Source organism: Cydia fagiglandana, chromosome 25, assembly GCF_963556715.1.
Source record: "Cydia fagiglandana chromosome 25, ilCydFagi1.1, whole genome shotgun sequence".
In the NCBI taxonomy this organism is placed as follows: domain Eukaryota; kingdom Metazoa; phylum Arthropoda; class Insecta; order Lepidoptera; family Tortricidae; genus Cydia; species Cydia fagiglandana.
This window is the reverse complement of record NC_085956.1, coordinates 6,017,382-6,044,759: the sequence shown is the minus strand read 5'-3', so window position 1 is coordinate 6,044,759 and position 27,378 is coordinate 6,017,382. Positions and strand designations below refer to the sequence as shown.

Here is a 27,378-nt window from a genome sequence, read left to right as displayed (position 1 = left end):
AAACTCTCGCGTCTTGTACATATACTCAAATACTACACGAACGGGTCTACCGCGATGTGATTTTATTGTTTTTACCTTAAATACCGACGTTTTAGTTGAGTTGCACTAGACACTCAGCAGAAACATAGGAATTTAAGGTAAAACAGTGAAATCGTATCGCGGTAGACCCGTTCGTGTAATTAACCATAAGTTAAGTCTGAAATGACAAACAAAACAAACAAAAACAAAACAAACAAACAAAAAACACAAACAAACAAAAAGATTCAAAAGTTTACAAAGCGAATCAGTAAGACTACTTGTAGCAACCCCAAAAAACAAAGTATAGTTCAATTTTGGGACTGAAACTAGTTTATGTTACATTGACTCCCTACCCTATACAACCGTTAGGCTTGACAAATGCGACTCCCTATACAAGCCACCAGGCAGGCGCCACACACACAGCCTTCTTTTCGACGCCGTGTCAAACACAAAAGCTGTCACTCGGACACCCCGTCACTGAAGTGTACGTAGGTATATGTTGCTCTGTGGTCTGTCACCGATTAATCCGTCTTTGGCGTTGGACCTGCGGTGCGGATATATCGGTCATTGGCGTCTAAAAGTTTAATGGTTGACGTCAGCCTGCATCTGCTGTGGCGGGGTGTTGAACAGTAGCATGGGGTCGAGCATCTGTCGAGCGCCGAGCGCGGATTGCTCGAGCAGGTTGTCTTGGAGTAGCATCTCGACGTTCAAGCCTGTCAGGTCCTGGGTGAAATGAAATGGACATTATTAAACCCTTGCCTTTGTCGTACAGTCGGCAAAACTATAGCTAATAGTACATTCAAATTCTTTTGACACCTAGCGGCCTTTAGAAAAAATAATTGAACTAGAGTTAAACCAAGAAAAGTCTGCAGCGATTATGATAGTCCACGCGGTGCAAGTGTTATTTTAAACGTCAAACGACTGTGAAATTATGACGTATAAATAATACTGCGTGGGCCATCAAAATCTCTGCAGACTTTTCTTGGTCTAACTCTATACTATGGAGACAACAACAATAAGTTAAGTAATATTTAATTAGTTAATATTTAGTTCACTTCGAAGAAAAGTAAACAAATAACATCATGGTTAACGCTGGCTTGAGATTGTGGATTTAGTAAGTACTAAATTTTCCTCCTGTTTTAATAATCATAAAGTTATTGCGTGGCGTATATTTAAATTTAAATGATTTCAAGCATTTAATTTGCGAATACTTATAAGTAAATTTTAGCCACGGGGGTAATTTATCTCTAGGCAAACAATCTAAACTGAATAATCTTGTTACAGTAATACAGGAGTTTCAATAAGCAAATGCATACATTTTTTTTTTATGAATGGGCTTACTCATGGCCACATACTAGCCGAGGCGTAGACGTGGCCTACGATGGAGCAAGCTCGCCCAGAAGGTGCCTGTTCACTCTTGATTTGAAGGTTGCCGGGTTATAAGAACACGGAAATATAGACGCCGGCAAGGAATTCCATTCCTTGGCAGTGCGCATAAGGAAAGTAGAAGCAAAGCGCTTCGTGCGAATTGGTGGAATATCTACCAAGTAAGACTCAATCAAGTAAGTATCAATAAACTTTAATATTAAACATTGCCACTTGCACCATTGACTAACCCGGGGTTGACCGGTTAAACTTGGAGTTACCAGTACAATTTGACACTGGGTTAACGGTTTAACCGGTTAACCCCGGGTTAGTGGGATGGTTCAAGTGGCGCTTAATGTTCCTTCGTGCCCCGAGTAGGCATAGGTATGGTGATGAACTACAAGCATAGACTAGGAATCCTCTAGAGGAGCATTCCACGGGCTGTCCCGTACAAACGCATTTTATTTCCTGTGATGCGACTTTTTTCTCGGTATTTAAAGCAGGCGATTATTTTTCTGTGCATATTTTTGACCATTTGTCATAGAAAAGGAAACTCTTCTACCTTTAAATTTTCAGAAACTCCGCGTTTGTACGGGACAACGGTAGACAATTTCATGGAATGCTCCTAGACCGAGTTTAGAGCAATTATTTCATGCAACAGATGATGCCAAAAATGCGGGGGTGCGCGGGACGAGGTGAGCGAAGTCCCGTGCCGTGATTGGTCCGTTCAAAGACACGGACGTCACACAGAGACACTTTCGACTCGAACATGGAGTAAAATTACCCTATGCCTGGCAGAGAGGGTAGCGCGACTATGCTCAGCCTGGAGGATGTTTTATTTGTGACCACAAGTTACCTGTACTTGTGAGGGGGGGCCCAAGAAGCGAGTGTTCCTGGCGATACCGCGGCCGCGTCGTGCGTATGGCATGCTCGCCATTTCCGCTATGAAATAATAAATTATTATACAGGGCGTCCCACGGCGATGCCACATGGAGGGAAAGTACCTTAAATATCATAGATAGCATATTTTGCTGAAAGAATACTTCATTTTATTTTTAAAACTTAGTTAAATTGCATTCATACTTTTTTAATTTTTTTTGAAAAAAAAATGTATGGAAAAAAATTATCGCGTCATTGGAGGAAAAGTACCTTAATTATTGTAAATGAACATCTTACTGAGAGAAGACATTATTTCGATTTAAAAAAACGAGTTGAATTGCATTTTAAATAATTTCATGGTTAAACCGGGAATCGAACCCACTACACGAGAAAAAAAAAATACCTTGTAGCTTTGTCATACCGATCGCAAGGCTTCAATGTGAGAATTATTTTTTTGGTACAAGGTATTTTTTTTTCTCGTGTAGCGGGTTCGATTCCCGGTTTAACCATGAAATTATTTAAAATGCAATTCAACTTGCTTTTTAAATCGAAATAATGTCTTCTTTCAGTAAGATGTTCATTTACAATAATTAAGGTACTTTTCCTCCAATGACGCGATAATGTTTTTCCATACATTTTTTTTCAAAAAAAATTAAAAAAGTATGAATGCAACTTTACTAAGTTTTAAAAATAAAATGAAGTCTTCTTTCAGCAAAATATGCTATCTATGATATTTAAGGTACTTTCCCTCCATGTGGCATCGCCGTGGGACGCCCTGTATATTAATGTTATAATATGGTCTATGGTGGAACCGCTGGTGGCCTAGCGGTAAGAGCGTGCGACTTTCAAACCGGAGGTCGCGGGTTCAAACCCCGGCTCGTACCAATTAGTTTTTCGGAACTGATATCATATGATATTTGCCAGTCGCTTTTCGGTGAAGGAAAAACATCGTGAGGAAACCGGACTAAGGCAATAAGGCCTAGTTTCCCCTCTGGGTTGGAAGGTCAGATGGCAGTCGCTTTCGTAAAAACTAGTGCCTACGTCAAATCATGGGATTAGTTGTCAAGCGGACCCCAGGCTGCCATGAGTCGTGGCAAAATATCGGGATAACGCGAGGAAGAAGAAGTTATAAATATGGTCTATAGGGGGTAGACAAATTAGAATATTCAAATATGGGGTTGTGGATGTGGGTGTCCAGGATTATGAGTAAATACGTACAATATTTAATGAAATGAAAGGAACTTTAAGTTTAAACTTTAAACTCTCGCGTCTTGTACATATACTCAAATACTACACGAACGGGTCTACCGCGATGTGATTTTATTGTTTTTACCTTAAATACCGACGTTTTAGTTGAGTTGCACTAGACACTCAGCAGAAACATAGGAATTTAAGGTAAAACAGTGAAATCGTATCGCGGTAGACCCGTTCGTGTAATTAACCATAAGTTAAGTCTGAAATGACAAACAAAACAAACAAAAACAAAACAAACAAACAAAAAACACAAACAAACAAAAAGATTCAAAAGTTTACAAAGCGAATCAGTAAGACTACTTGTAGCAATATAGCAGTGCTCTGTTTATCAAAAGCTCCCTTTCTCTCTTCTTTGGGTTCTTCGGGTCCGGGCGGTGGTTCTTTCTTTTTCGGATGGAAGTCCCTTTCTACCAAAAGCTGTCAAAAAGGGACTTCCACTTGTATTACAAGTCACCAGCTTTTGATAAACAGGGCACAGTAGAGAGTAGTAGGGTGTTAATGTCGTCCTATAATGGCTAAAATATGTTACTAGTGCTTACTACTATTGTTATTATTATTTTCAAATGTCGTTTATTCTATTGTACTTTATTGTAATTGTATTTTATGTGCATTTCAAACACAATCTTGTATTGTCGATGAATAAATATGATATGATATGATATGTTACCGGCGGCGTAGTCGTCGTGGTGGTGGTGGTGGTGGTGGGGGAGACGCGCCCAGGGCACGGGGCGGCGCGCCGCCGCCAGCAGCGCCAGCGCGCGCGCGCCGGCCGGCACCACGTGGCGCGCGCCCTGCACCGCACATCATCGAACATTCATAGGACCACTCGCACCATTCACTAACCCGGGGTTAGCCGGTTAAACCTGGACTTATAGTGTGTCGCTTTCTAATACAGCCCGACGACTAATCCTATTGTCTATTGTTAAGTAAAACCGCACTAGCCCGCGCTCAGGTGCCGAATAGAATAATTGAGATCCTTTTTTGCAGGTAAGTAGCACGTGCGGTTTCACTTAACAATAGACGATAGGATTAGCCGTCGGGCTCTATTAGAAACCTACAAACTATACCATGGTTACCGGTACAATAGGGTATTATACTGTATTTAAAATAAATTATTTTACACCACGCATGAAATAAAGCGTCAGATAAATATAAAAAGTAAATGAGTTGACCGTGACGACACGCACGATGTAATGTTTCATATAAATTCCATATTAGCAAATCATTTTGACAGTTCTAAAAAAGTAACTGATTTGACTAGTAGGAAAATACCCTATTTGACATTGGGTCAACAGTTTAACCGGATAACCCCGGGTTAATGCCAATGGGATGTTGCAAGTGGCGCTGAGTCCCCGTAGGTTCGCGTTATTCTCTCACTGAGCGTAAGCGTAAGTGAAATGAAGGTGGGCGTTCGGAACCGCGAATATAATATTTTTGAATTTTTATTTGTTGTAAGTTTAAAAAAAGATTAAAGTAATTCTCTCAAACAATAGAAAATTTAAAAGAAAAAATAGTTGAGTAATAAATTACTAATTTCATAACAATGATTTTCATGTGTAAATAACAGAGAATATCTCAAAATGACCTTACCTTGGGGAAGGAAACCTTAGTGATTTCTAGGACGCTCTCTCGGGCGATATTGTTCACGGCGAGCGCCTGCGCCACCTGCTCCGGGCTCGGCTCCAGGCCGGGCACCTGCACACGAACACATCTTTGACAATACTTTCATTTTTAGGGTTCCGTACCCAAAGGGTAAAACGGGACCCTATTACTAAGACTTCGCTGTCCGTCCGTCCGTCCGTCCGTCTGTCTGTCACCAGGCTGTATCTAACGAACCGTGATAGCTAGACAGTTGAAATTTTCACAGATGATGTATTTCTGTTGCCGCTATAACAACAAATACTAAAAACAGAAAAAAATAAAGATTTAAATGGGGCTCCCATACAACAAACGTGATTTTTGACCAAAGTTAAGCAACGTCGGGAGTGGTCAGTACTTGGATGGGTGACCGTTTTTTTTGCTTTCTTTTTTGTTTTTTTTTTGCATTATGGTACGGAACCCTTCGTGCGCGAGTCCGACTCGCACTTGCCCGGTTTTTATTACAAGCTTTTATTTACTTTCACCTGACCGTTGTCTGTCTGTAATCAAATCTTGCAAGTTAAATTTGATCCACTTCCCGGTTTCCGATTGAGCTGAAATGTTGCAGGTGACAATGCAATATTATGGTGTCATCGAGCTGATCTGATGATGGAGACCGGAGGTGGCCATAGGAACTATGTGATAAAAACAACGAAACCTAATTGTGTTTGGGGTTTTTAGAATTGCCTCGATGAGCATTAGTTGCCTTGTGGAAAGAAAAGTACAGTCAGCGATAAAAGCTTGTACCAAAAATGAAATTTTTGCCAAAAACTTATTTGTTACCAGATTTCCTTACACATTTGGTAACAAAAAAGGAACCGTGATAGACAGTTGAAATTTTCACAGATGATGTATTTCTGCTGCCGCTATAAAAAAATATATATAAAAAAGTAAAAAAAGGAAAAAAAGAAGAAAAAAAAGAGAAAAAAGAAAGATGAAGAAAGAAAGAAGAAAAGAAAAGTAAAATAAATATTTAAGTGGTGCTCCGATGCAACAGACGTGATTTTTTGCAGTTTTTTTGCCTATAATGGTGCGACCAAAGTTGAAACCATTCTTGTTTTGAATTCCTAGATCGACGAATCCAGCAACATAAAAACTATTTTGATGTATTCAAAAGGTATGTACTTGAATACACAATACAGTCCGTAGCGCCCGCCTTTTTTAAACTGTCATTAAATTTAAATAATCACGATTATTTAGCAGTGGCGCTAGTGTGCACGTTGATGGGCTCTTAAGAGACTGGATACCGATACTGTAATAGTAAATTAGGGCCCCCCCACATCTAGCGTCTTTCGAGCGTCGGCGTCTACAACTCTATGGCCGCTGCCGACGCAACGTCGACGCAACTGCGCAGCGACGTCATTTTCCATAGCGCTGACCAGACGCCGACGCTCGAAAGACGCTAGATGTGGGGGGGGGGGGGCTTAAATGTGTCCTTTCTAAGGGACACTGGGTATATACCTACCTCGATGACAGCAAAATGCAAGGGATGCTTGAGTCTCGAGTGCGTGTTGAGGTCGGACCGGATCCGGAAACGCTTCGGGCAGCGCGCACAGCCCCACGCTCGCACGCCCGTGTGGATCAGACGGTGGTTGCGCATCGCCGTCGCTCTACAGACAGACGAACAAATGTATAAAATTATTAGTAATTTGGAATGGTAGGGACCATTGAAATTATCCCCACGTTGTATTGTCGTTGTTTGCACCCCACACCACAGAATAAATAATAGTACTAGGTACAGAAGACTCACTCCCTAACAAAACGCGTCTGTTACGATCAGCACAGATATGGCCGCTAGGTGGCGACAGCGCCACGTGCGGCTCATGGCAAACCCCAAAATTGGGGTCGAACGGATGGACTTTTAGCTACCTGTAGCAAAGCGACGAAATCGCGGAGTGAGCCACGCCTGCTCACACTACGCACTTTCGCACATAGCCAGGGGTGCGAAAGTCCTCCCTTCGGGCAAACTCGGCTCCGCTCGGCTCAGCATTGCTGAGCCACAACAACTTGAAGTCCCTTTGCGTGCACGACCACAGATAAGATTATGGCTTGAATTTTGACAACCCTAAATAAAAGGGACAGCAAAATTCGACCCGGAACCGCTGTCAAACTTCGGTTTTGTAGGAAGTTTCATTTCTGTACGGTAGTAGTATTATTTATTCTGTGACATAGCTAATTATACTGGAGTCAGTTACGGATTGCTGCCATATATGACCCAAAAATGTTTTATTAAGCTATGAGCTTCATCACATATGATCTCTGAGTAATTCTAAGCATTTCTAGCCTCGGAGGCGATAAGAAGCGTGCGTCTAGTCGAGGAGGGCGGAGTACAAAGATGGCCGCCACCCGTCATCATTCAAAAAAATCTGTTCTGGTCTTGGTGGCTACTAGGGCAAGTTTGGTATCATTTTCGTGTAAACCGAAGACGTGGAATTCATTGCTGATATTTGTTTTTTTCAGTTTCATAGTAATTTTGCAAGAAAAACGTAAAAAGATAAAAATTTGGGATGGAGGTTTTTGCTTTGAGAGCTAATAACTTTTGTATAGTGGCCAAAAGTATCATACAAAAAATACTATAATAAAGCGCAATTCATGCAGCTTCTAAACATATACATGTTTAGTAATATCCTACTGCAAAAAGATGGTGTTAAAATTATTAAATGACCGCAGCGCGGGTAGTTGGACTCTCGCTAGGCGGCGTTTATCTTACAAAATGGTCGAGTACGAGTATCTACGTAGGTAACTATGCTTACTTTACTAGATTTTATGATGACGAATAAAATGCTTTCTGTATATTTAATGTCCGCAGTTTCCAGTACACAGACATAATTCTGGTATAGGTTACAAAAATACACACAGGTATCCCCATGTCTAAAGAGGAGGGCGGCTCGCTTAACAAATAAGATCATGTACAACCGCAATTTCAGGTTGGGTTAGGTTAGGTTCGTTAGTTACCTTTTATCCCTCAGAGCAGAAAATAGAAGCCCCGCGAGGCGGGGCTTCGTTGGTTTGTCACCAAGTCATACTTGCATAACCTATATTAGTATGACAAATATACATAGCTGTTATGATTTCTAAATGTAAGCTCTCCGCATAATAGTTATTTGTTTTACAAGGGGGCAAAGTTGTTGTTTAACCGCTCGTGCTAATATTGATACCCGATCAAGCGAAAGATTTCAAAATTGAACCACGAGCGTAGTGAGTGGTTCGAAAAATGGAATCTTGAGCGTTGTAAGGGTTTCAAAGAACGAGGGTTAAACAAAATTTGCCGCCGAGTGAAACACAAAATTTTTCACCACACCAACCTGAAGCAAATATTAAATGTAAAATATCAAACAAAACCAAATCAAATCCAAATGAATGTTATGTGCAGGTTGAAGTTATTTATTAAAAACAACAAGTAAGTACCTATAAAATTACTTAAAGTGAGTTATAACATGAAAATTATAGTGAAATATTTTGCCTCTTCCTAAGTAGTACAATTTCTCTCATAAATAGTGTTTTAATATTATCAGCAAAAATAAGAGCGCTATTTTATTAAGGGGCCTACTGATTAACAGTCCGCCGGACGGTATCGGCCTGTCAGTTGGAACAAAATTTTGACAGTTCCGAACAACTGACAGGCCGATACCGTCCGGCGGACTGTTAATCAGTGGGCACCTTTAGAATAATTTCATTTATAATAGTTATTTCTCGGACCCAATTTTGGACCCGGGTATACGTAGGCAACTCTGAAAGTTCTTAGAAAAGGCTACTTAGAGATCATATAACAAAAAGAGGCATATTATTTATGAAAATATAACTCTTTATACTTTTTTTGAGGTATATGCAATTTGGTAGTTATCTGTGTTTCAGGATTGATGGCAATTTGGAAATTGTACGTCAAGCGTTATTCCAATTTCGCCCTAAGAATTTTTTCGTATTACTATTTATAACGATTTTCATTGTTGGCTCAGCCGACAACAGAGTTACAGTAGGCTTCAGTTATAGTTTCATAATAAAGCCTAGTTCTTGTACGTCGGTTTATTTTTTAAATTACTCATTTAATCGCTTTTGTAGGTATTCAACGGATGATCATAGAGAAGCATGTCATTCTAGAGTGACGTCAAAAGTTTACATCGCACAGTTGTGCGGTTAATAAAAAATACTGGCAAAAAATTGTATATCAGTAGTTTTTGATATCCCTCAGTATTCATATGACACTGTTAAAAAAATCTTGCTTAAATTATTTTGTGTCAAAAAAGCTTGAATCCCAATGGGTACCTCATGAATTTCATACAAAACCTCCGAGGACCTAAAATCGCCATACAAAAAAGGCATTGGAAGAATGAGCTGTGTGCGCTTCAGGGTAATCCTATCCTAATGAAAATTTGTACGCGTGGTCAGAAAGAGATAAAGCACGCATTAAAATAAAGAGTAACGTCCTAATTACTTCAGCTTTTTCTATTCTAAACACTTTCAGTTTGCCCCTCGTATCCTTAAACTACGTTCAAAAGAGAGGTATGGGCACTGTGAATGTCATCTCGCTTTGTGTGGTAGGGCACAGCACAGCGGATGTCATTCCAGATCTATCCGAGCAGAGCCCAACTGGGGAAGTACGTGCTTACCTCCAGCTTACAGAAAACACCGGTCAAATAACACTAGGCCCCACTCAAATCGTTGCTAGTGCATTAAAATTAAAGTGCATAAAATTATGTCTGTATGAAAGTATTTTATTCGTCATCATAAAATCTAGCAAAGTAAGCATACCTACGTAGATACTCGTACTCGATCATTTTGTAAGATAAACGACGGTCCACAAGATAAACGAAAGTCCAACTACCCGCGCTGCGGTCATTTAATAATTTTTTCACCATCTTTTTGCAGTAGGATATTACTCAACGTGTATATGTTTAGAATCTGCATGAATTACGCTTTATTATAGTATTTTTTATATGATATTTTTGGCCACTATACAAAAGTTATTAGCTCTCAAAGCAAAAACCTCCATCCTAAATTTTCATCTTTTTACGTTTTTCTTGTAAAATTACTATGAAGCTGAAAAAAACAAATATCAGCAATGAATTCTACGTCTCCGGTTTATACGAAAATGATACCAAACTTGCCCTAGTAGCCACCAGGACCAGAACAGATTTTTTTGAATGATGACGGGTGGCGGCCATCTTTGTACCCCCCCTCCCCTTATTGCCTCCCAGGCTTGAAATGCTTAGAATTACTCAAAGATCATATGTGATGAAGCTCATAGCTTAATAAAAAATTTTTGGGTCAACTTCATAACTGACTCCGCTATTAGGGACATATGCTAAAATGCTTTTGGTACAAACAGCAACTATTGTAACTGTTCATCGTTGGACCTTATTACAAAAGGCATAAGGTCCATCGATGGGCAGTTAACAGTGTAGGCGATTGTACTACCAGTAGGACCGCAGGCACACGGTGCAGTTATCAGACTCACCTTCTAAAAGCCACCCCACACACGTCGCAAGGAAACGGCCGCTCTCCGGTGTGAATCCTGTGACCAAACAAAAATGAAACGAGAAAATAACAAGATATTTTTCACCACACCAGCTCGGAAAGGCTTACTTTGCGCTTCAAAAACTGATAGCAATGCATTTTATTCACATGTGAGGCAAAGTAATCGAATGCAAATTTTCAGTTGTTTTTTTTTTAAGTTTGCTGGTAGAATTGACTTTTAAATGATGATTTTGGATGATACATATTTAATAACATTATCCCACTATCCCACTCACCGCTGCACCGCGCATTGTCTCTCCTGAACGATATATTGGACAGCGACAGCGAATTTGACATATTCCAATCCACGGAACCTAGTTTTTTGTCAGTTAGTAGCCGATACCTGGAGTCAATAACGACGCCGAGCTCAATTATTGTATAGTTAGTACTTAAGTAAAATCTTACTCTCAATGTTTATATAATGTCACTCCTAACTATTAACATGTGTAGCTTGATTGTAAATGTTAAATTATGGAATAAATAAAATAAATAACATTCATTTGGATTTGATTTGGTTTGATTTTGTATGATATTTTACATTTAATATTTGCTTCAGGTTGGTGTGGTGAAAAATTTTGTGATTCACTCGGGGGCAAATTTTGTTTATCCCTCGTGCTTTGAAACCCTCGCAACGCTCAAGATTCAATTTTTCGAACCACTCGCTACGCTCGTGGTTCATTTTTGGAATCTTTCGCTTGCTCGGGTATCAATATGAGCACGAGCGGTTAAACAATAACTTTGCCCCCGTGTAAAACAAATAACTATTACTTTATAAGTATTAAATAGTACTTAATAACTTAGGTTTAGGCTAACTACTTATCTGTAGATTTTGATTAGTGGACCGCGAGTACTTTATTAAGTACAATAATTATGTACTTTACGTAGGACATATTATATGGAGTAAATAATGTGCATGTACGCTTATTTGCACGCTAGCTTTTGCCCGCGACTTCGTCTACGTGGAATCAGTAACAGAAGCTAAAGTATAGCGCCTGGATAAAGTGTAGTAGCAATCATTAAATTTGATAAGCTTAATTGCCTACATCAATTTATTAACTCTCTCAATTCCACTTCACAGTACGTGCACAGTAAGTACAGATGACAGTACGGTTGTTGAAAGATATTTGGCTAGTGCAGGGGACAGCAGGGAGGATATACGTTCACAGAGAGAGGCCATGGTTGAGCGAATGAACTTGACCCTTAGTCTCGTTTCCCAGTGGGGTGATGACAATCTGGTCACGTTCAATGCCTCCAAAACGCAGACGTGTCTGTTTTCCGCAAAACGGAGTCCGTTCGACCTGACTCCTTCTTTCCGGGGTGCATCTGTACCTATTGCCGACAGTCTGGAACTCCTCGGCATGGAGCTGAGTTCAGTCCTCAGCTTCGGCAGCTTCATTGAGTCTAAAGCTCAAACTGCGGCCAGAAAGCTGGGCGTCCTAAATAAGGTGAAGCGATACTTCACACCTGGACAGCTTCTAACACTTTACAAAGCTCAAGTCCGGTCGTGTATGGAGTATTGCAGCCACCTGTGGGATGGCTCAGCTAAATACCAACTCGCCGCTTTGGACTCAGTGGAGCGCAGAGCCAGGAGGATGATTGGCGACAAGAAGCTAACGGCTGAGCTTCAGTCTTTGGCCCATCGGCGGAAAGTCGCCAGCCTGTCGGTATTCTACAGGCTGCACTTCGGGGAGTGTGCCCAAGAGCTACACGAGCTTATACCACCGTCCCCATTCTACCATCGGACTTTTAGACGCACGGCCGGTTTCCATCCTTACATGGTAGATATTCCACCAATTCGCACGAAGCGCTTTGCTTCTACTTTCCTTATGCGAACTGCCAAGGAATGGAATTCCCTGCCGGCGTCTATATTTCCGTGTTCTTATAACCCGGCAACCTTCAAATCAAGAGTGAACAGGCACCTTCTGGGCAAGCTCGCTCCATCGTAGGCCACGTCTACGCCTCGGCTAGTCTGTGGCCATGAGTAAGCCCATTCATAATAAAAAAAAAAAAAAACTTCCCTTTTCACTCTCTTTAGGGATGATTTCCAACATGAACACTATCCTATGTCCTTCCCCGGGACTCGAGCTATCTCTATACCAAATTTAAACTAAATCCGTTAAGCGGTTTAAGCGTGAAGAGGTAACTGACAAACAGATTAGTATGGATATTCCAGGTATAACCCCGTGTCCTTTCTAAAGTACAATAATTGCGTGCTATATGTACGACAAGGGGAGGCCTATGTTCAGCAGTGGATGTCTTATGGCTGAGCTGAGATGATGATATGTAGGACATACCTGGAGTGTTCATTAAGCATGGACGCAGTGCGGAAGGCGTGGCCACAAACGGTGCAGGTGTGTGACCGGGTGGCCGGGTACTGCGCCTCTTGCCCGTGGACCTCTCTGAAGAACATTATACAGGATGTTTGGTACATCGTTTGCCAAATTAAAACGGCAGCTAGGTTGAGTCATTTGCTATCTGCTTATGCCTATAAAAAAATGGCGTATTTTTTTTTACTTCTAGGCAAGTAAAAATTTGAAATTTACGTAAAACTGACATAGAGCTGAAAAAGAAACGTGCACAAATTAAAAATTTCTAGGCCTGGAAGATAGCAAATGACTCAACCTATCTGCCGTTTTAATTTGGCAAACGATGTACCAAACACCCTGTATATTATTTATACATAATATACAAAGTTGGTTGCTTTCGACAAGTACCTTATAATACATATAGTTAAGTAGCAATTATACATAAGTCAATTAATATGTAATAAAAATATTTGTTGAAATATGAACTTTAATAGCTGTCAATAGAGTTGAATATCATATCCGTCCGCCATATATGGCTTCGTATGCGGTAAAGGGTTAACTTCAAACTCGGATAATTCCACCTACCTACCCTTCTAGGAAATATCTACCCTATTATCTCTTTTTAACACCAAAATCCCAAAACCTGATAGTTGAATTGATGTTTCGAGTTGAAATTTAAGCGACTCGACGAAGTTATGTAAGAGAGTAAAAGAAAGCTTAAGAGGAAAGGGGACGGAGGACCGTTTCTCCATACAAACGTTCAGCCCATTTCCCCCTCTGCATATTAATAATCAGAACAATCAAACGTTTGTATGAAAAGGCGATTTCGTGCCGGTCCTCCACTCTCGTCTATCATGCGACACAGTTTAAGCCTGTGGTTGGTTTTAACCTTTTCGACGCCGTGTCAAACATAAAAGCAGTCACTCGGACGCCACGTCACCGATGTGTCAAAACTGAAATTGAACTTTATGCATATGCACGTGGGTCTATGTTGCTCTGTGGTCTGTGACCGATTAATGCGTCTTTGGCGTTGAACCTGCAGTGCGGATATATCGGTCATTGGCGTCCAAAAGGTTAAAGAGTTTCATAAGTCATAGTGTATTTTCATGGAACACATAAATAGTTACTTGAGATGGTGTGAGAGCAGGTTTGCGGGGAAGCTGAGCCCGCAGTGCGTGCACGCCGCACGCGCCTCCGTGTGCGGCTGACCACCCAACCCTGGAACGTTCATTCACTCTTAACCCTTTCAACAGGGCCGTCTTAAACTATGCTGGGGCTGATGACACGCCTGCCGTGTCATCAATGTTTTTTACGTGTGGCGTATGACACGGGAGGAGTGTCATCATATTCTATGGCGCATGGCATGGCTGCCGTGTCATGAAATGATTGCTCCGCGCCACAGCCAAAAGTTTTTGAAAATGGAACACGCAACGAATCGGTTAAACTATGCTGGGGGCCCTTATTAGGCACATAAGAATTTGGGGCCCTAATGGAAAGTAAAGAAAGCAAATCGAACTATAACATTTTTCTTAGTAACATCTTTTATTTATTATGGGTACAGATGTGCAAGTTGCGGAAAGTTTTCATAAAATGCTATAAATTCTCGGAAATTTCATGAAACTTTCACTAGGAAATATGGGAAATTAAAATTTAAAATTGGAAACATTCAATTTCATACAAAAAAGTAAGCAATTTTCCGAATTTTTCTTACGTTAAATTTCCGAAACATTTCGCAATTTTGGAAAGTTTCCTTAGGCACATCAGTAATCATGGGTAATCAAATATACTGTTACTGTCAGTTCTTCGACTCCCCTGAGGTTGGGGCCCTGGGCACGGGCCCCGTGTGCCCTTATGGTAAAGTCAACTGCCTCTCAACGCCACGTAGGGGCGTCATCGTGAACCTTGTCTGAATGCGCGAGGGTTGATAAATGATAGAGTTAGACCAAGAAAAGCCTGCAGCGATTTTGACAGCCCACGCAGTGCAAGTCAACCGTATTCGAACAATAAGATACGTCAAATACTAGATATTGAAACAAGTGTCGAAAGTGAAGTTATTGTTTGAAGAAACGTATCTCATTGTTCGAATACAGGTGAGTGTTATTTTAAACGTCAAACATCTATGAAATTATGACGTATATATGTCGGCGGCCGATCGTAAGATCAGGCAATCGTAATGTTCCTGTGTAATGTTTTGACGATAGTCACATTAAACCAATATATAGGTAAGATAGGTTAGGTTGCATCCGTCGACTCAAGGAACGAGTCAAACATTTTCACGTTTCACGATATGCCTAGGAATTTCACGATATGCCTGATCTTACGATCGGCCGCCAATATAAATAACGCACTGCGTGGGCTATCAAAGTCGCTGCAGACTTTTCTTGATCTAACTCTATTGGGCTGTAACCGCGCCCGTTAGTTGACTATGAAGGTCGAAGGGTTAAGGATAAGACCGAGCGCCTAGGCTACCTTTGTGATTAACTTAGACCCCAAACTCTTATAGTGAGTCGTGGTTAAAGAGGAGACAATGCTAGGAAGACGATCACGTAAACTTTTGTCAACACACAAATTGAAATAATATTAATAATATGTCTTTAGGTATTTAAATAAAAGTAAACTAATAATTCCCCATCTAGCATCTAAGGATGTTAAACTTGAAATCTAAACACATTACTAACATACTATCCTACTTACACTATCAGCCTATAGTTTGTACATTTTCGGTTAGTTATAACATTTATTGGTTAACCAACCAAAAACAAAACTGCATGGATCAGTCACTGAACGACCGGACTTTAACCTACATTATTTGTTCGTGTAATGTTTTCATCTACCCTCAACTGGATTAAGGAGCCATTCGAGGGTAGATTATGTTTACTTTTTTTAAAATACCTAAAGATACAAACTATGAATGTAATCACTAAATAAAATACTATTGTATTTCTAAAAATATAGTCAATGACGTATCTACAGCGAAACTACATCTATTTTTTAATGCTAATATTGAGAACGAAACCTAAAATTACTTACTAAATAATACCTAGGTGATATGATGACTGAAATCTACAAATACTTGACTGTAATGTGATGATGATTTATTACTGTATACCTTGATTATCATTGATCGGCAATGCCACGTAACTGTGCTCCTTCTTCCTATGTTTATAGAGCGCAGTTTTGTTTGGCAAAACTTCGTCGCAGTCGCGGCATGGGATTCTTCGGCAATTATACTTAATATTATTATTTTCATATGCATTACACGATAGTAAGAATTCAGTACATAAATAAGTTTTTGGCAAAAATTCATTTTTGATACAAGCTGTTAACTCTTGCCCACAGGAGAGAAAACTAGTGTGTTCGCGCCAACTGTACGTTAACAGCTTGTGGGCATGTAAGTAATGATTTTATCATAGTTCTCAAAATAAAAGGAGGGCCTTTTCACGTGGATAAGGGTTCAATAAGAAAATTAACCTTTATAGCCCTTAACTCTTGTGTATGTCTACAGGAAAGACGTAACACAGTTTTCCGTTTGACCCGTTAACAGTTAACATCATCGTAAGGTTGTTACCTGTAGTCGGTGTGGACAGTTTTGGTGGCTCCGTTGCCCTTGTCTGTCGGTTTGCCGTGCACCTTCTTTCTGTGGTACGCCACGCTCCAACTACGAACAAAAGTAAAGTATCCATCATCATCATCATCAGCCTACTCTCGTCCACTGCCAGGCGTGTCTCACTCCGCGATTTCGTCGCTTTGCTACAGGTAGCTAAAAGTACACCCGTTTCACCCCAATTTTGGGGTTTGCCATAAGCCGCGCGTGGCGCTGTCGCCACCTAGCGGCCATATCTGTTCTGATCGTGACAGACGCGTTTTGTTAGAGAGTGAGTCTTCTGTACCTAAGTACTATTATATTATTCTGTGCCACTGCTGGACATAGGCCTCTCCTATTGCACGCCATTGAGCACGATTTGCGGCAACTCTGATCCAGCTCTTGCCAGCCGCCTTGCGAAGGTCATCGCTCCATCTAGTCTGAGGGCGTCCTACGCTACGTTAGCTAAAGTATTAGCACAATGTAAAAAACCGGGCAAGTGCGAGTCAGACTCGCGCACGAAGGGTTCCGTACCATAATGCAAAAAAGCAAAAAAAAACGGTCACCCATCCAAGTACTGACCCCGCCCGACGTTGCTTAACTTTGGTCAAAAATCACGTTTGTTGTATGGGAGCCCCACTTAAATTTTTATTTTATTCTGTTTTTAGTATTTGTTGTTATAGCGGCAACAGAAATACATCATCTGTGAAAATTTCAACTGTCTAGCTATCACGGTTCGTGAGATACAGCCTGGTGACAGACGGACGGACGGCCAGCAGTCTTAGTAATAGGGTCCCGTTTTACCCTTTGGGTACGGAACCCTAAAAATGAATCAAAGTCACTTGCCTATTAGGGAAGGTCTCCTCACAGTGTATGCATTTGTAGATGAAATTCTCATTAGCGTGTTTCATCCTCCGATGCACTTGCAAGTACGTCCAGTGCAGATATGACCGCCCGCAGTCCTGACAGACAAAAACTAATTTTAAAATCAGTCTCCTTAACATAAGTACAATCATGAACATAGAAAATTGGTTAGATTCGTATAGGATTCTCCATAATGTATTTTGTAGGTGTTAACATGTTATGGAATAAATATGTGAGTAATAAATATAATGTGTAGCGCTAGATTTTTTCTTAAATAATATATAATAAGACAAGTGGAAACATAACAGTATATATTTCGTATTTTGACATTTATAGTTATTTTTTCAATATTTGCGTATATTTATAATTATTTTTGTGTAGGGTAGATATGAATCACTCAGTTCTTAACTACCTGCTTTATCTTTTTTTTTTTAAACTTCGATGTCGTTTATTTTATTATTACAATTTAAAAATGTTAAACGGATGTCAGGGTATAAAATATCTTTATATTTATGTTTGTTTTGGGAGTAACGTAGGATTCATAGGATAATATTGATGTAATCATTCAGGCCCCTGTTTCACCAACGTGACAGGTGCGACGAATTGTAAAATCACTGTTGCTGACGTCACAGGCATCCATGAACTACGGTTACCGCTTACCATCGGGCGGGCCGTATTCCTGTTTGCCACCATCATTGTATTATTAAAAAAAACTTTATGATATCGGAAAAAAACAGATATTTCTCTTGCTAAGTTTATGACAATTGTCACAAGAAACACTACAATTGTCACGAAATTCCGACATATAACTCATTACCTGTCAAGAATTACCTACAATTCTTCTAAATCTTTGACAATTGTCAGAAACTTCGCAGGAGAAATATCTATATCTTTTTCCGATATAATAAAGTTTTTTTAAATAATACAATGATGGTGGCAAACAGGAATACGGCCCGCTCGATGGTAAGTGGTAATCGTAGCCCATGGATGCTTGTGACGTCAGCAATAGTGATTTTACAATTCGTCGTACCTGTCACCGATGTGAAATTGTGGCCAGGTGTCATACTTTTCATTTTTACCCGACTACGGCAACGCAAAAGGAGTGTTATGATTTTGACCGGTATGTATGAGGGTATGTATGTGCAAGAACCCGTGTATGTAGTACATTGATAAAAAGAAATATTTTGCATACATTTCAGGTGAATGGGTTCTCTCCTTTGTGTACCGCTCTGTAATCGTGTGTAACTGAATGTAAATATGTATGTTTTGTTGACAGGTTGTTTTAAGCGTGTGTGATTATGACGTAGTTATTATCATTACAAGCCTGTTATGTCCCACTGCTGGGCAAAGGCCCCTCTTCTTCCACTCGTCCCAGTTTTGAGCTACATCTGACCATTATCAACCACTCCCAGACACTGCGGGGTTGCGTAATGCATCGCAACCATAATGTGATTTGTAGTGTTTAGTTTTAAAATATATTTTTATAATATGTACGCTAGTTTTAAGGTATTTATATAGGGCCCACTAGTTGCCTAAAATAAAAATTTTCATTCATTCATTATGAAGTAGAGGCAAATAATTTATGTTGCACTGTTACCTCACACAGGAAATGTTTGACGACAGGGAACCCCCCGTAGCCTAGCACGCCGCGCGCCGACGGGCCGGAGTCCGCTCGGCTCGGCCCCTCGCTCTTCACGTCCGCTAGAGGGCGCTTGTAAAAGCCGTGGGTAGTTTTGTGTGTTGTACATCTATTCACAAAATATTATTAATTTAATTTAAACTTTATTGCATATTATAACAAATAAAGGCTAAAAGCCTAAAGGCATTCACTACCAGGCAACCATCAGCAACCATCTAAACAAAAACAGTAAATATGCAGGCATTAATAACAAAAAAGCAGAATAGGTAATTTAACACAAAAAAATATAGCGATAAATAATACACACTAACGAAAATAAACTTGCCTATAAATACTATAATAAAATTATATTAGTAATTATAACTTTATTGTAATGGTTAACATAGTAGTAGTGTAGGTAGACATATACAGAGTACGCGGCGAAGCTAGTTTTGCAGATCTTCCAGGTGAATGAGTTCTCTCTTGTGAGCCGCTTTGGATAAATACCTAGAGTACGTAACTAATTTGACTTTTTATTTATCGCAGGGAATACGTTTCTCTCCTTTGTGAACCGCGTAACAACGTTTGCTTTCCATAAATCGCATGTAAATACGTTTTCGCCCTTATGAACGGCTCTAAATACCATACATACTTAGAATACGTAGCTATATTAGCACATATTACGCACATATGGCGAAGCTGCATATATACGTGCATATTTTCATATATCTCAGGTGAATGGGATCTCCCCTTTATGATCCGCTCAGCGTACATACCTTGAGTTCGTAATAAAGTTGACTTGGTGTATGCGTATAGATAAGTTCTCTCCTTTGTGACCTAGGTACTCTGAATTACCTAGAATACGTAGCGAAGCTGACTTTACAGATGTGGCAAGTGAAAGGGTTCTTGATCTTGATCCCTTTATGGATAGTTCGGTACATATGTCGTAAGTGGATGAGTTCTGTCTCTTGTGAGCAGTTTTGAATACGTACCTAGAATAAGTGGCGAAGCTGACTTGGCAGAGGTGACCCCTTTATGGATAGCTCGGCTCGGTACATATGTCGCAGGTGTATGAGTTCTGTCTCTTGTGAGCCGTTTTGAATACGCACCTAGAATATGTGGCGAAGCTGACTTTGCAGATGTGGCAAGTGAAAGGGTTCTTGATCCCTTTATGGATAGCTCGGTACATATGTCGCAAGTGAATGAGTTCTGTCTCTTGTGAGCCGTTTTGAATATGTACCTAGAATATGTGGCGAAGCTGACTTTGCAGATGTGGCAAGTGAAAGGGTTCTTGATCTTGATCCCTCTATGGATAGCTCGGTAAATATGTCGCAAGTGAATGAGTTCTGTCTCTTGTGAGCCGTTTTGAATATGTACCTAGAATATGTGGCGAAGCTGACTTTACAGATGTGGCAAGTAAAGGGCTCTTGATCTTGACCCCTTTATGGATAGTTCGGTACATATGTCGCAGGTGAATGAGTTCTGTCTCTTGTGAGCCGTTTTGAATACATACCTAGAATATGTAGCGAAGCTCACTTTACAGATGTGGCAAGGGAAAAGGTTCTTGACCCTTTTATGGATGGCTCGGTAAGTCGGTACATATGTCGCAAGTAAATGAGTTCTGTCTCTTGTGAGCCGTTTTGAATACGTACCTAGAATATGTGGCGAAACTGACTTTGCAGATGTGGCAAGTGAAAGGATTCTTGACCCCTTTATGGATAGCTCGGTGGCTGTTCAAATCCTCCTCCAGGTAAAACACGCTACAATGAAAATTCATATAATTAGTATGGTCGTACGGTTTTAAAATGTCCTAATCCACTTGAGAGATTACCTGCCGATGAATGCCATTGTTTTCTATTGTTAAACCAAACCCCTAATTACGTGTGCAAAATAAAAAGCAATGACAACAAAAGATTCCATACATATAACAACTTTACCGCTTAAAGAATAGAGTTAGAATTACAATAGCAGGTAATGTTTTGACGGTAGTCACATTAAACCAATAGATAGGTAGGATAGGTTATTTAGGTTGCTTCAGATACTCGAAGGGCAAACTTTGCAGAAATAGGAGCCCCGCGAAGCGGGGCTTCGTCGATTTAGGGAACGGGACAAAGCTTTCCACGATTCACGATATACCTAGGAATATGACGATCTGCCTGATCTTACGATCGGCCGCCGATATATACGAGTATACAAGATGTAATAACGGGTCTCAATTGTTTCCCGTTTGTCCGCATTTGTTTGTCATAATTTGGTTTTCCTCGGAAACGCGTAATTTACCAGAATTGCCGTAAATAAACCTATCTATAGGATAACCTTAAGAAAATCCTGAAAAGATAACGGTTTCAGAATTATGACTAATGATAATCGGACAATCATTACATTATGACTTTCGATAATTATGTCAAAGGGATCCGTGAACATAATAGGTAGTTATAGGGTAGGGTAGGGTAATACGTACTCCTCGCAGAACTCGCACCGGAACGCCTTGTCCACTTTGACGGCTCGCACGGCGGCGCGCAGGGCCGCGGGGAGCGGCGCCAGCAGCGCGGCGGCGCCCGCGCACTGGGCTTCGCGCTCTATGCGGAACTGTTGGCCCGGTGGCTCTACTAGGAAAGTAATATAAATATGGGGTCGTCAAGAAATCATGTGATCATATTTTTCTACTTTTAAATAATTCCATCAGACTGTTAAGGCCACGCGCCGCGGAAGCGCTGGTGGCTTAGCGGTAAGAGCGTGCGACTTTCAATCCGTAGGTCGCGGGTTCAAACCCCGGCTCGTACCAATGAGTTTTTCGGAACTTATGTACGAAATATCATTTGATATTTGCCAGTCGCTTTTCGGTGAAGGAAAACATCGTGATGAAACCGGACTAATCCCAATAAGGCCTAGTTTCCCCTCTGAGTTGGAAGGTCAGATGGCAGTCGCTTTCGTAAAAACTAGTGCCTACGTCAAATCATGGGATTAGTTGTCAAGCGGACCCCAGGCTCCCATGAGCCGTGGCAAAATGCCGGGATAACGCCAGGAAGAAGAAAAAGAAGACTGTTAAGGCCATGCGCTCCAAAATTTCGTAAAATAGACTCGCATTTTGAAGTGCGGAGTGAAGATTTATGTTTAACGAAACCGAGAAAAAGTATCTACACATGTGGTAGGTATTTTTTCTTGGTTTCGTTCACTGTAGAAAAATACACGTGAGGTCTACCCCCTTTCCCAAAGTGATCTGTCGTGATTTTTTTCGTGCCCCCCCCCCCCTCCTATCGAACCTCGCGTGATTTGTGCACATGCACTAACATACATTAAGTATAAAAATCTTTATTCATATATATGGTACAAAAACAAGTCAAAAAACAATAAATAAAAATAACTTAAAATTAAACTAAATACAAACTATTCTAAAATAAAATAAAACTAATCTAAACTAAATCTAAAAAAGGCCCCTGTGGCAAGGTCCCCAAGATGCTGGCTGCGTTACCCCGCTGAACTGCCAGACTGAAGCGTTGAGCGAGGTAACTGCCAGCTCTTGGGTCCCCTGCAGTTGCGTCCTTGAGTCTCTTTGAAAGGTCTCCAAAGATACTCAGGGCGCCAGGACCCCACGGACCCAGGGTCTCGACGCCGAAAGGAACAAAAATGTATTTGGCGCCGAGACCGCGATACTTCCCAAGGGAAGTACATATATATATACATACTAATAAGGCAAGTTAAATAAAAGCTTGTAAAACGAACCTTCCAGCGTGGGTCGAACTAGTCCACTAGTGGGCGACAACACGGCGGCCGGCTTTTCATCTTCGTTCAAATCGCACGCGAATGCCCCCAGACACTCTGGTGACTTCTTCACATGCTCCTATTAAATCAAATATCATTAAAAAAAAATCTTTTTAATCCAAAATGGCGGCGGACACGGGCTAAGTCAAATTCCCAAGTAGGTTAAGCGAGCCCGAAGGGCGAGCTTTAGGCCGGGATACCGAAGGCCGACTCCGGCGGAGGGCCAAAGGCCCGGAGCCTTCACTCCAAGCTCCCAAGCATGACAACCCGAAGTAATTTAAAGCGAGGCCGAAGGCCGACCTGCGGGAACGACCAACAAGGGGAATGACCTACCGGCCGGGATGTCGAAGGCCGACCCCGGCGGAGGGCCGAAGGCCCGGAGCCTTCAGCCCGACTCCCAGGCGTGCAACCCCCAGTAATTTAAAGCGAGGCCGAAGGCTGAGCTGCGTGAATGCGGTACTTTACTACCAAGTCAACTGTCTTGATAACTGCCGAAGGCCCGACGGTGAAGCGTCGAGGCTTGCGAAGACCGAAGGCCGAGCTCCGCGTAGGGCCGAAGCTTAAACACGACCCAATAGTAAAAGTGTCTTAGACAAGCGAAACGGCGGGGCGAAGGCCGTTTCATTTTTCAATGAAAATTTGTATTTCGCGCTTTTTGTCAGTCTATTTCGCTTACCACAGCCGCAGGAACGTTCTGGAAGGCGCGGCGGCAGGCACAAACGGGCACTAGAGCGGGACAGAGCGACTCCTCGTGCGCGCGCATGTGCATGCGCAAGCGAGAGCGGCGAGTCAGCTGCTTCATACAGATGAGGCATTGATATGGTTCGGGCCCTAGAGTGGGACAGAGCGAGCAGTATACAGCTGTCTCACCACAGCCGCAGGAACGTTCTGGAAGGCGCGGCGGCAGGCGGCGCAGACGGGCACTAGAGCGGGACAGAGCGACTCCTCGTGCGCGCGCATGTGCATGCGCAAGCGAGAGCGGCGAGTCAGCTGCTTCATGCAGATGTGGCATTGGTATGGTTTGATCTGAACAATACAAAGTCAGTATAAATGAATACTATAAATAAATGTATAAGTACAACGGGACTTTTCCTTTTGTAGATGATATATTTCAATTTAATAAAAAAATTACTCCCTTGGCGCAAAAAAAATAGAAAAAAGTTTTGGAAGATTAAAATCCACCCAAATAACAGAATGGTATTTTGATCTACAGGCCTGTGCATGACGGCTTGCGTGTGCGTGACGCGCGCGTGCGCTAAAATGTTGGAACCGCACACGCACACGTCACGCAAGCGGTGTGCCGTCTCTCATAAGGATCTGTATACTACAACACCGCACGTTCACGTGGCCGTCACGCACACGCAGCCGGTGTGCACAGGCCGTTATTGTGGATACTTGTAAGTGTGTGACTCCGTGTTCGTCCAAAGTCTGTTTGTCCAGGAACCTCTTGCCGCAAGTGCCGCAAACGTAGCGCCGTGTGTCTGTGTGCGTGCGGCTGTGTTTCGTCAGAGACGCTCTGTGAAAAAAATCAGTTCGTTTTTTTTAACATTAGAATGAACTTCAAAGAAGGTAAGCGATCTTGACATGTCTTTTAATAGAAAAACGCTTTTTAAAAATCAATAACTATTACTTGTGAAAGCAGAAGCATATAAATGATCGTATTAGATTCATAATTGTTACATATTTGCCGTAACTTATTTTTTAAATGTGTTTTTCAATTAAAAGACACATCAAGATTGTTTACCTTATTTCTAATGCTAAAAAAACGAACTATAGGACTAGGAGAAAAGATAAGATGGTATACATGTTGCGCATAATTGATTTCCTTTGTATTTTTTCGGGAGCGTTCGTATTTGTCACGCTACTTCAGTCAACCTCAGTACTTTTTGTACCGAGACTGACTGAAATAGCAAGACACGTTCGTACGATGGAAAATAATTTTGCACTACATCTGTAACAACGATCAAGCATGTCATGATGGAAGTGCACTTGGTCGTATAACTTTATCCCTGTCCTGAAACAGGACCTTGATTACCTTAAAAATGAGTTATCAGGATACCTGAGGAAGAACGTCTTCCCACAATCCTTGACAGGACATTGATAGCGATTCTGCTTGTCATGTTGGAAGTGGACGTGGTCGAATATCTCCTTTCCTGACTAGTTACAAGACCCTAAAGGTAAGTTATCAGGATGCCTGAGAAAGAATGTTTTCCCACAATCCTTGACAGGGCATTGATAGCGGTTCTGCTTGTCATGTTGGAAGTGCACGTGGTCGAATAGCTTTGTCCCTATCTTGTAACAGGACCGTAAAGGAAGTTATCAGGATACCTGAGAAAGAATGTCTACCCACAATCCTTGACAGGGCATTGGTAGCGGTTCTGCTTGTCATGTTGGAAGTGGACGTGGTCAAATATCTTCTTTCCTGACTAGTTACAGGACCCTAAAGGTAAGTTATCAGCATGCCTGAGAAAGTATGTTTTCCCACAATCCTTGACAGGACACTGACAGCGGTTCTGCTTGTCATGTTGGAAGTGCACGTGGTCAAATAGCTCTGCTCTATCGTGTGACTCCATACGTAGTTATCAGTACACATCGGTAACTCGTGGCATTTAGGTAGGAATTAAAAGATTAGTTTAATTAATTCCTTTTTTTGTGGTTTCATTTTTCGACGACTCGTATAGGAATTAGTGTTGTTTATTAATTTTTAACTTTGTTTAATATTATTAACTAATTAACCCAAATAATAATTAAGAATAAATCTTTAAGTGCTACCTAAATGCCACGAGTTACCGATGTGTAGTTATCAGGATACCTGAGAAAGAATGTCTTCCCACAATCCTTGACAGGGCATTGATAGCGGTTCTGCTTGTCATGTTGGAAGTGCACGTGGTCGAATAGCTCCGTCTCTGTCGTGAAAGTGACCCCGGGACACTCGAGGCACGTGTACTGCCCGTTGGCGTTCAGCATCTCTGTCTTGTCGTGGAATTGCCTGGAGAGGGATTGAGCGCAAGATTTTTTAGGGTTCCGTACCCAAAGGGTAAAACGGGACCCTATTACTAAGACTCTGCTCTCTGTCCGTCCGTCCGTACGTCTGTCACCAGGCTGTATCTCACGAACCGTGATAGCTAGACAGTTGAAATTTTCACAGATGATGTATTTCTGTTGCCGCTATAACAACAAATACTAAAAAACCGGGCAAGTAAGAGTCGGACTCGCGCACGAAGGGTTCCGTAAAAAAAGCAACAAAAAAAAACGGTCACCCATCCAAGTACTGACCACTCCCGACGTTGCTTAACTTTGGTTAAAAATCACGTTTGTTGTATGGGAGCCCCATTTAAATCTTTATTTTATTCTGTTTTTAGTATTTGTTGTTATAGCGGCAACAGAAATACATCATCTGTGAAAATTTCAACTGTCTAGCTATCACGGTTCGTGAGATACAGCCTGGTGACAGACGGACGGACGGACGGACGGACGGACGGCGAAGTCTTAGTGATAGGGTCCCGTTTTACCCTTTGGGTACGGAACCCTAATTATAAACTCGAGACAGCGATCATGTGACCGTAACGTTTAAATGGCCACTCATTTACATGGCATTTAAATCAATAAAGAAAAACTCAATGACATTACATGAAAAACCGGGCAAGTGCGAGTTGGACTCGCGCACGAAGGGTTCCGTACCATAATGCAAAAAAAAAAAACAAAAAAAAGCAAAAAGAAAACGGTCACCCATCCAAGTACTGACCCCTCCCGACGTTGCTTAACTTTGGTCAAAAATCACGTTTGTTGTATGGGAGCCCCATTTAAATCTTTATTTTATTCTGTTTTTAGTATTTGTTGTTATAGCGGCAACAGAAATACATCATCTGTGAAAATTTCAACTGTCTAGCTATCACGGTTCGTGAGATACAGCCTGGTGACAGACGGACGGACGGACGGACGGACGGACGGACAGCGAAGTCTTAGTAATAGGGTCCCGTTTTACCCTTTGGGTACGGAACCCTAAAAAGGTTCTAATCTGGTACAAGTTGAAATACGAGGATCTCACAGTTACATTCTAACTTTATATCACTCAAATATAATTCAATAAAGCTACATCTTGATGAAATCGCTAATAAAAGTGAACTCTAGTACTGGTGAATAAAACTCAAAATATCATGACCAAATATATTTAGATGCGAGGTCTGCAAGGTAACTTTACAATTTCTATTCGAATTTTAAACAATTAAAACTCGCTGACCAACAATTTCGGAACTAACGTTTTTCAATAGAAAGGAGGATGGGTCAATTATACATAGTGCTGCAGACATTTTGGACTAGTCATCGAGTTTTCACTTCTGTCGGCACTCCCGGAGTGCAACCCGTTGTTTTTTTAGGGTTCCGTACCCAAAGGGTAAAACGGGACCCTATTACTAAGACTTCGCTGTCCGTCCGTCCGTCCGTCCGTCTGTCACCAGGCTGTATCTCACGAACCGTGATAGCTAGACAGTTGAAATTTTCACAGATGATGTATTTCTGTTGCCGCTATAACAACAAATACTAAAAACAGAATAAAATAAAGATTTAAATGGGGCTCC

The 27,378-nt window shown here is 41.3% G+C and overlaps 1 protein-coding gene across 1 annotated transcript in view; it reads right to left on the bottom strand.

Moving 5' to 3' along the window:
* LOC134676835 (uncharacterized) overlaps positions 1-27,378 on the bottom strand; it is a 46,923-nt gene that overhangs the window by 3,186 nt on the left and 16,359 nt on the right. The window contains exons 13-30 of the mRNA XM_063535216.1: positions 25,614-25,790; positions 24,197-24,317; positions 23,672-23,827; positions 22,763-22,880; positions 21,501-21,645; positions 20,692-20,799; positions 19,019-19,169; positions 17,404-17,519; positions 16,543-16,632; positions 16,084-16,190; positions 14,102-14,192; positions 12,963-13,067; positions 10,610-10,666; positions 6,620-6,764; positions 5,107-5,211; positions 4,184-4,307; positions 3,817-3,923; positions 613-741 (exon numbers count right to left, since the gene is read on the bottom strand). Coding sequence (XP_063391286.1) covers positions 613-741; positions 3,817-3,923; positions 4,184-4,307; positions 5,107-5,211; positions 6,620-6,764; positions 10,610-10,666; positions 12,963-13,067; positions 14,102-14,192; positions 16,084-16,190; positions 16,543-16,632; positions 17,404-17,519; positions 19,019-19,169; positions 20,692-20,799; positions 21,501-21,645; positions 22,763-22,880; positions 23,672-23,827; positions 24,197-24,317; positions 25,614-25,790 — 2,152 coding nt within the window. The remainder of the gene's footprint in view (positions 1-612; positions 742-3,816; positions 3,924-4,183; positions 4,308-5,106; positions 5,212-6,619; positions 6,765-10,609; positions 10,667-12,962; positions 13,068-14,101; positions 14,193-16,083; positions 16,191-16,542; positions 16,633-17,403; positions 17,520-19,018; positions 19,170-20,691; positions 20,800-21,500; positions 21,646-22,762; positions 22,881-23,671; positions 23,828-24,196; positions 24,318-25,613; positions 25,791-27,378) is intronic.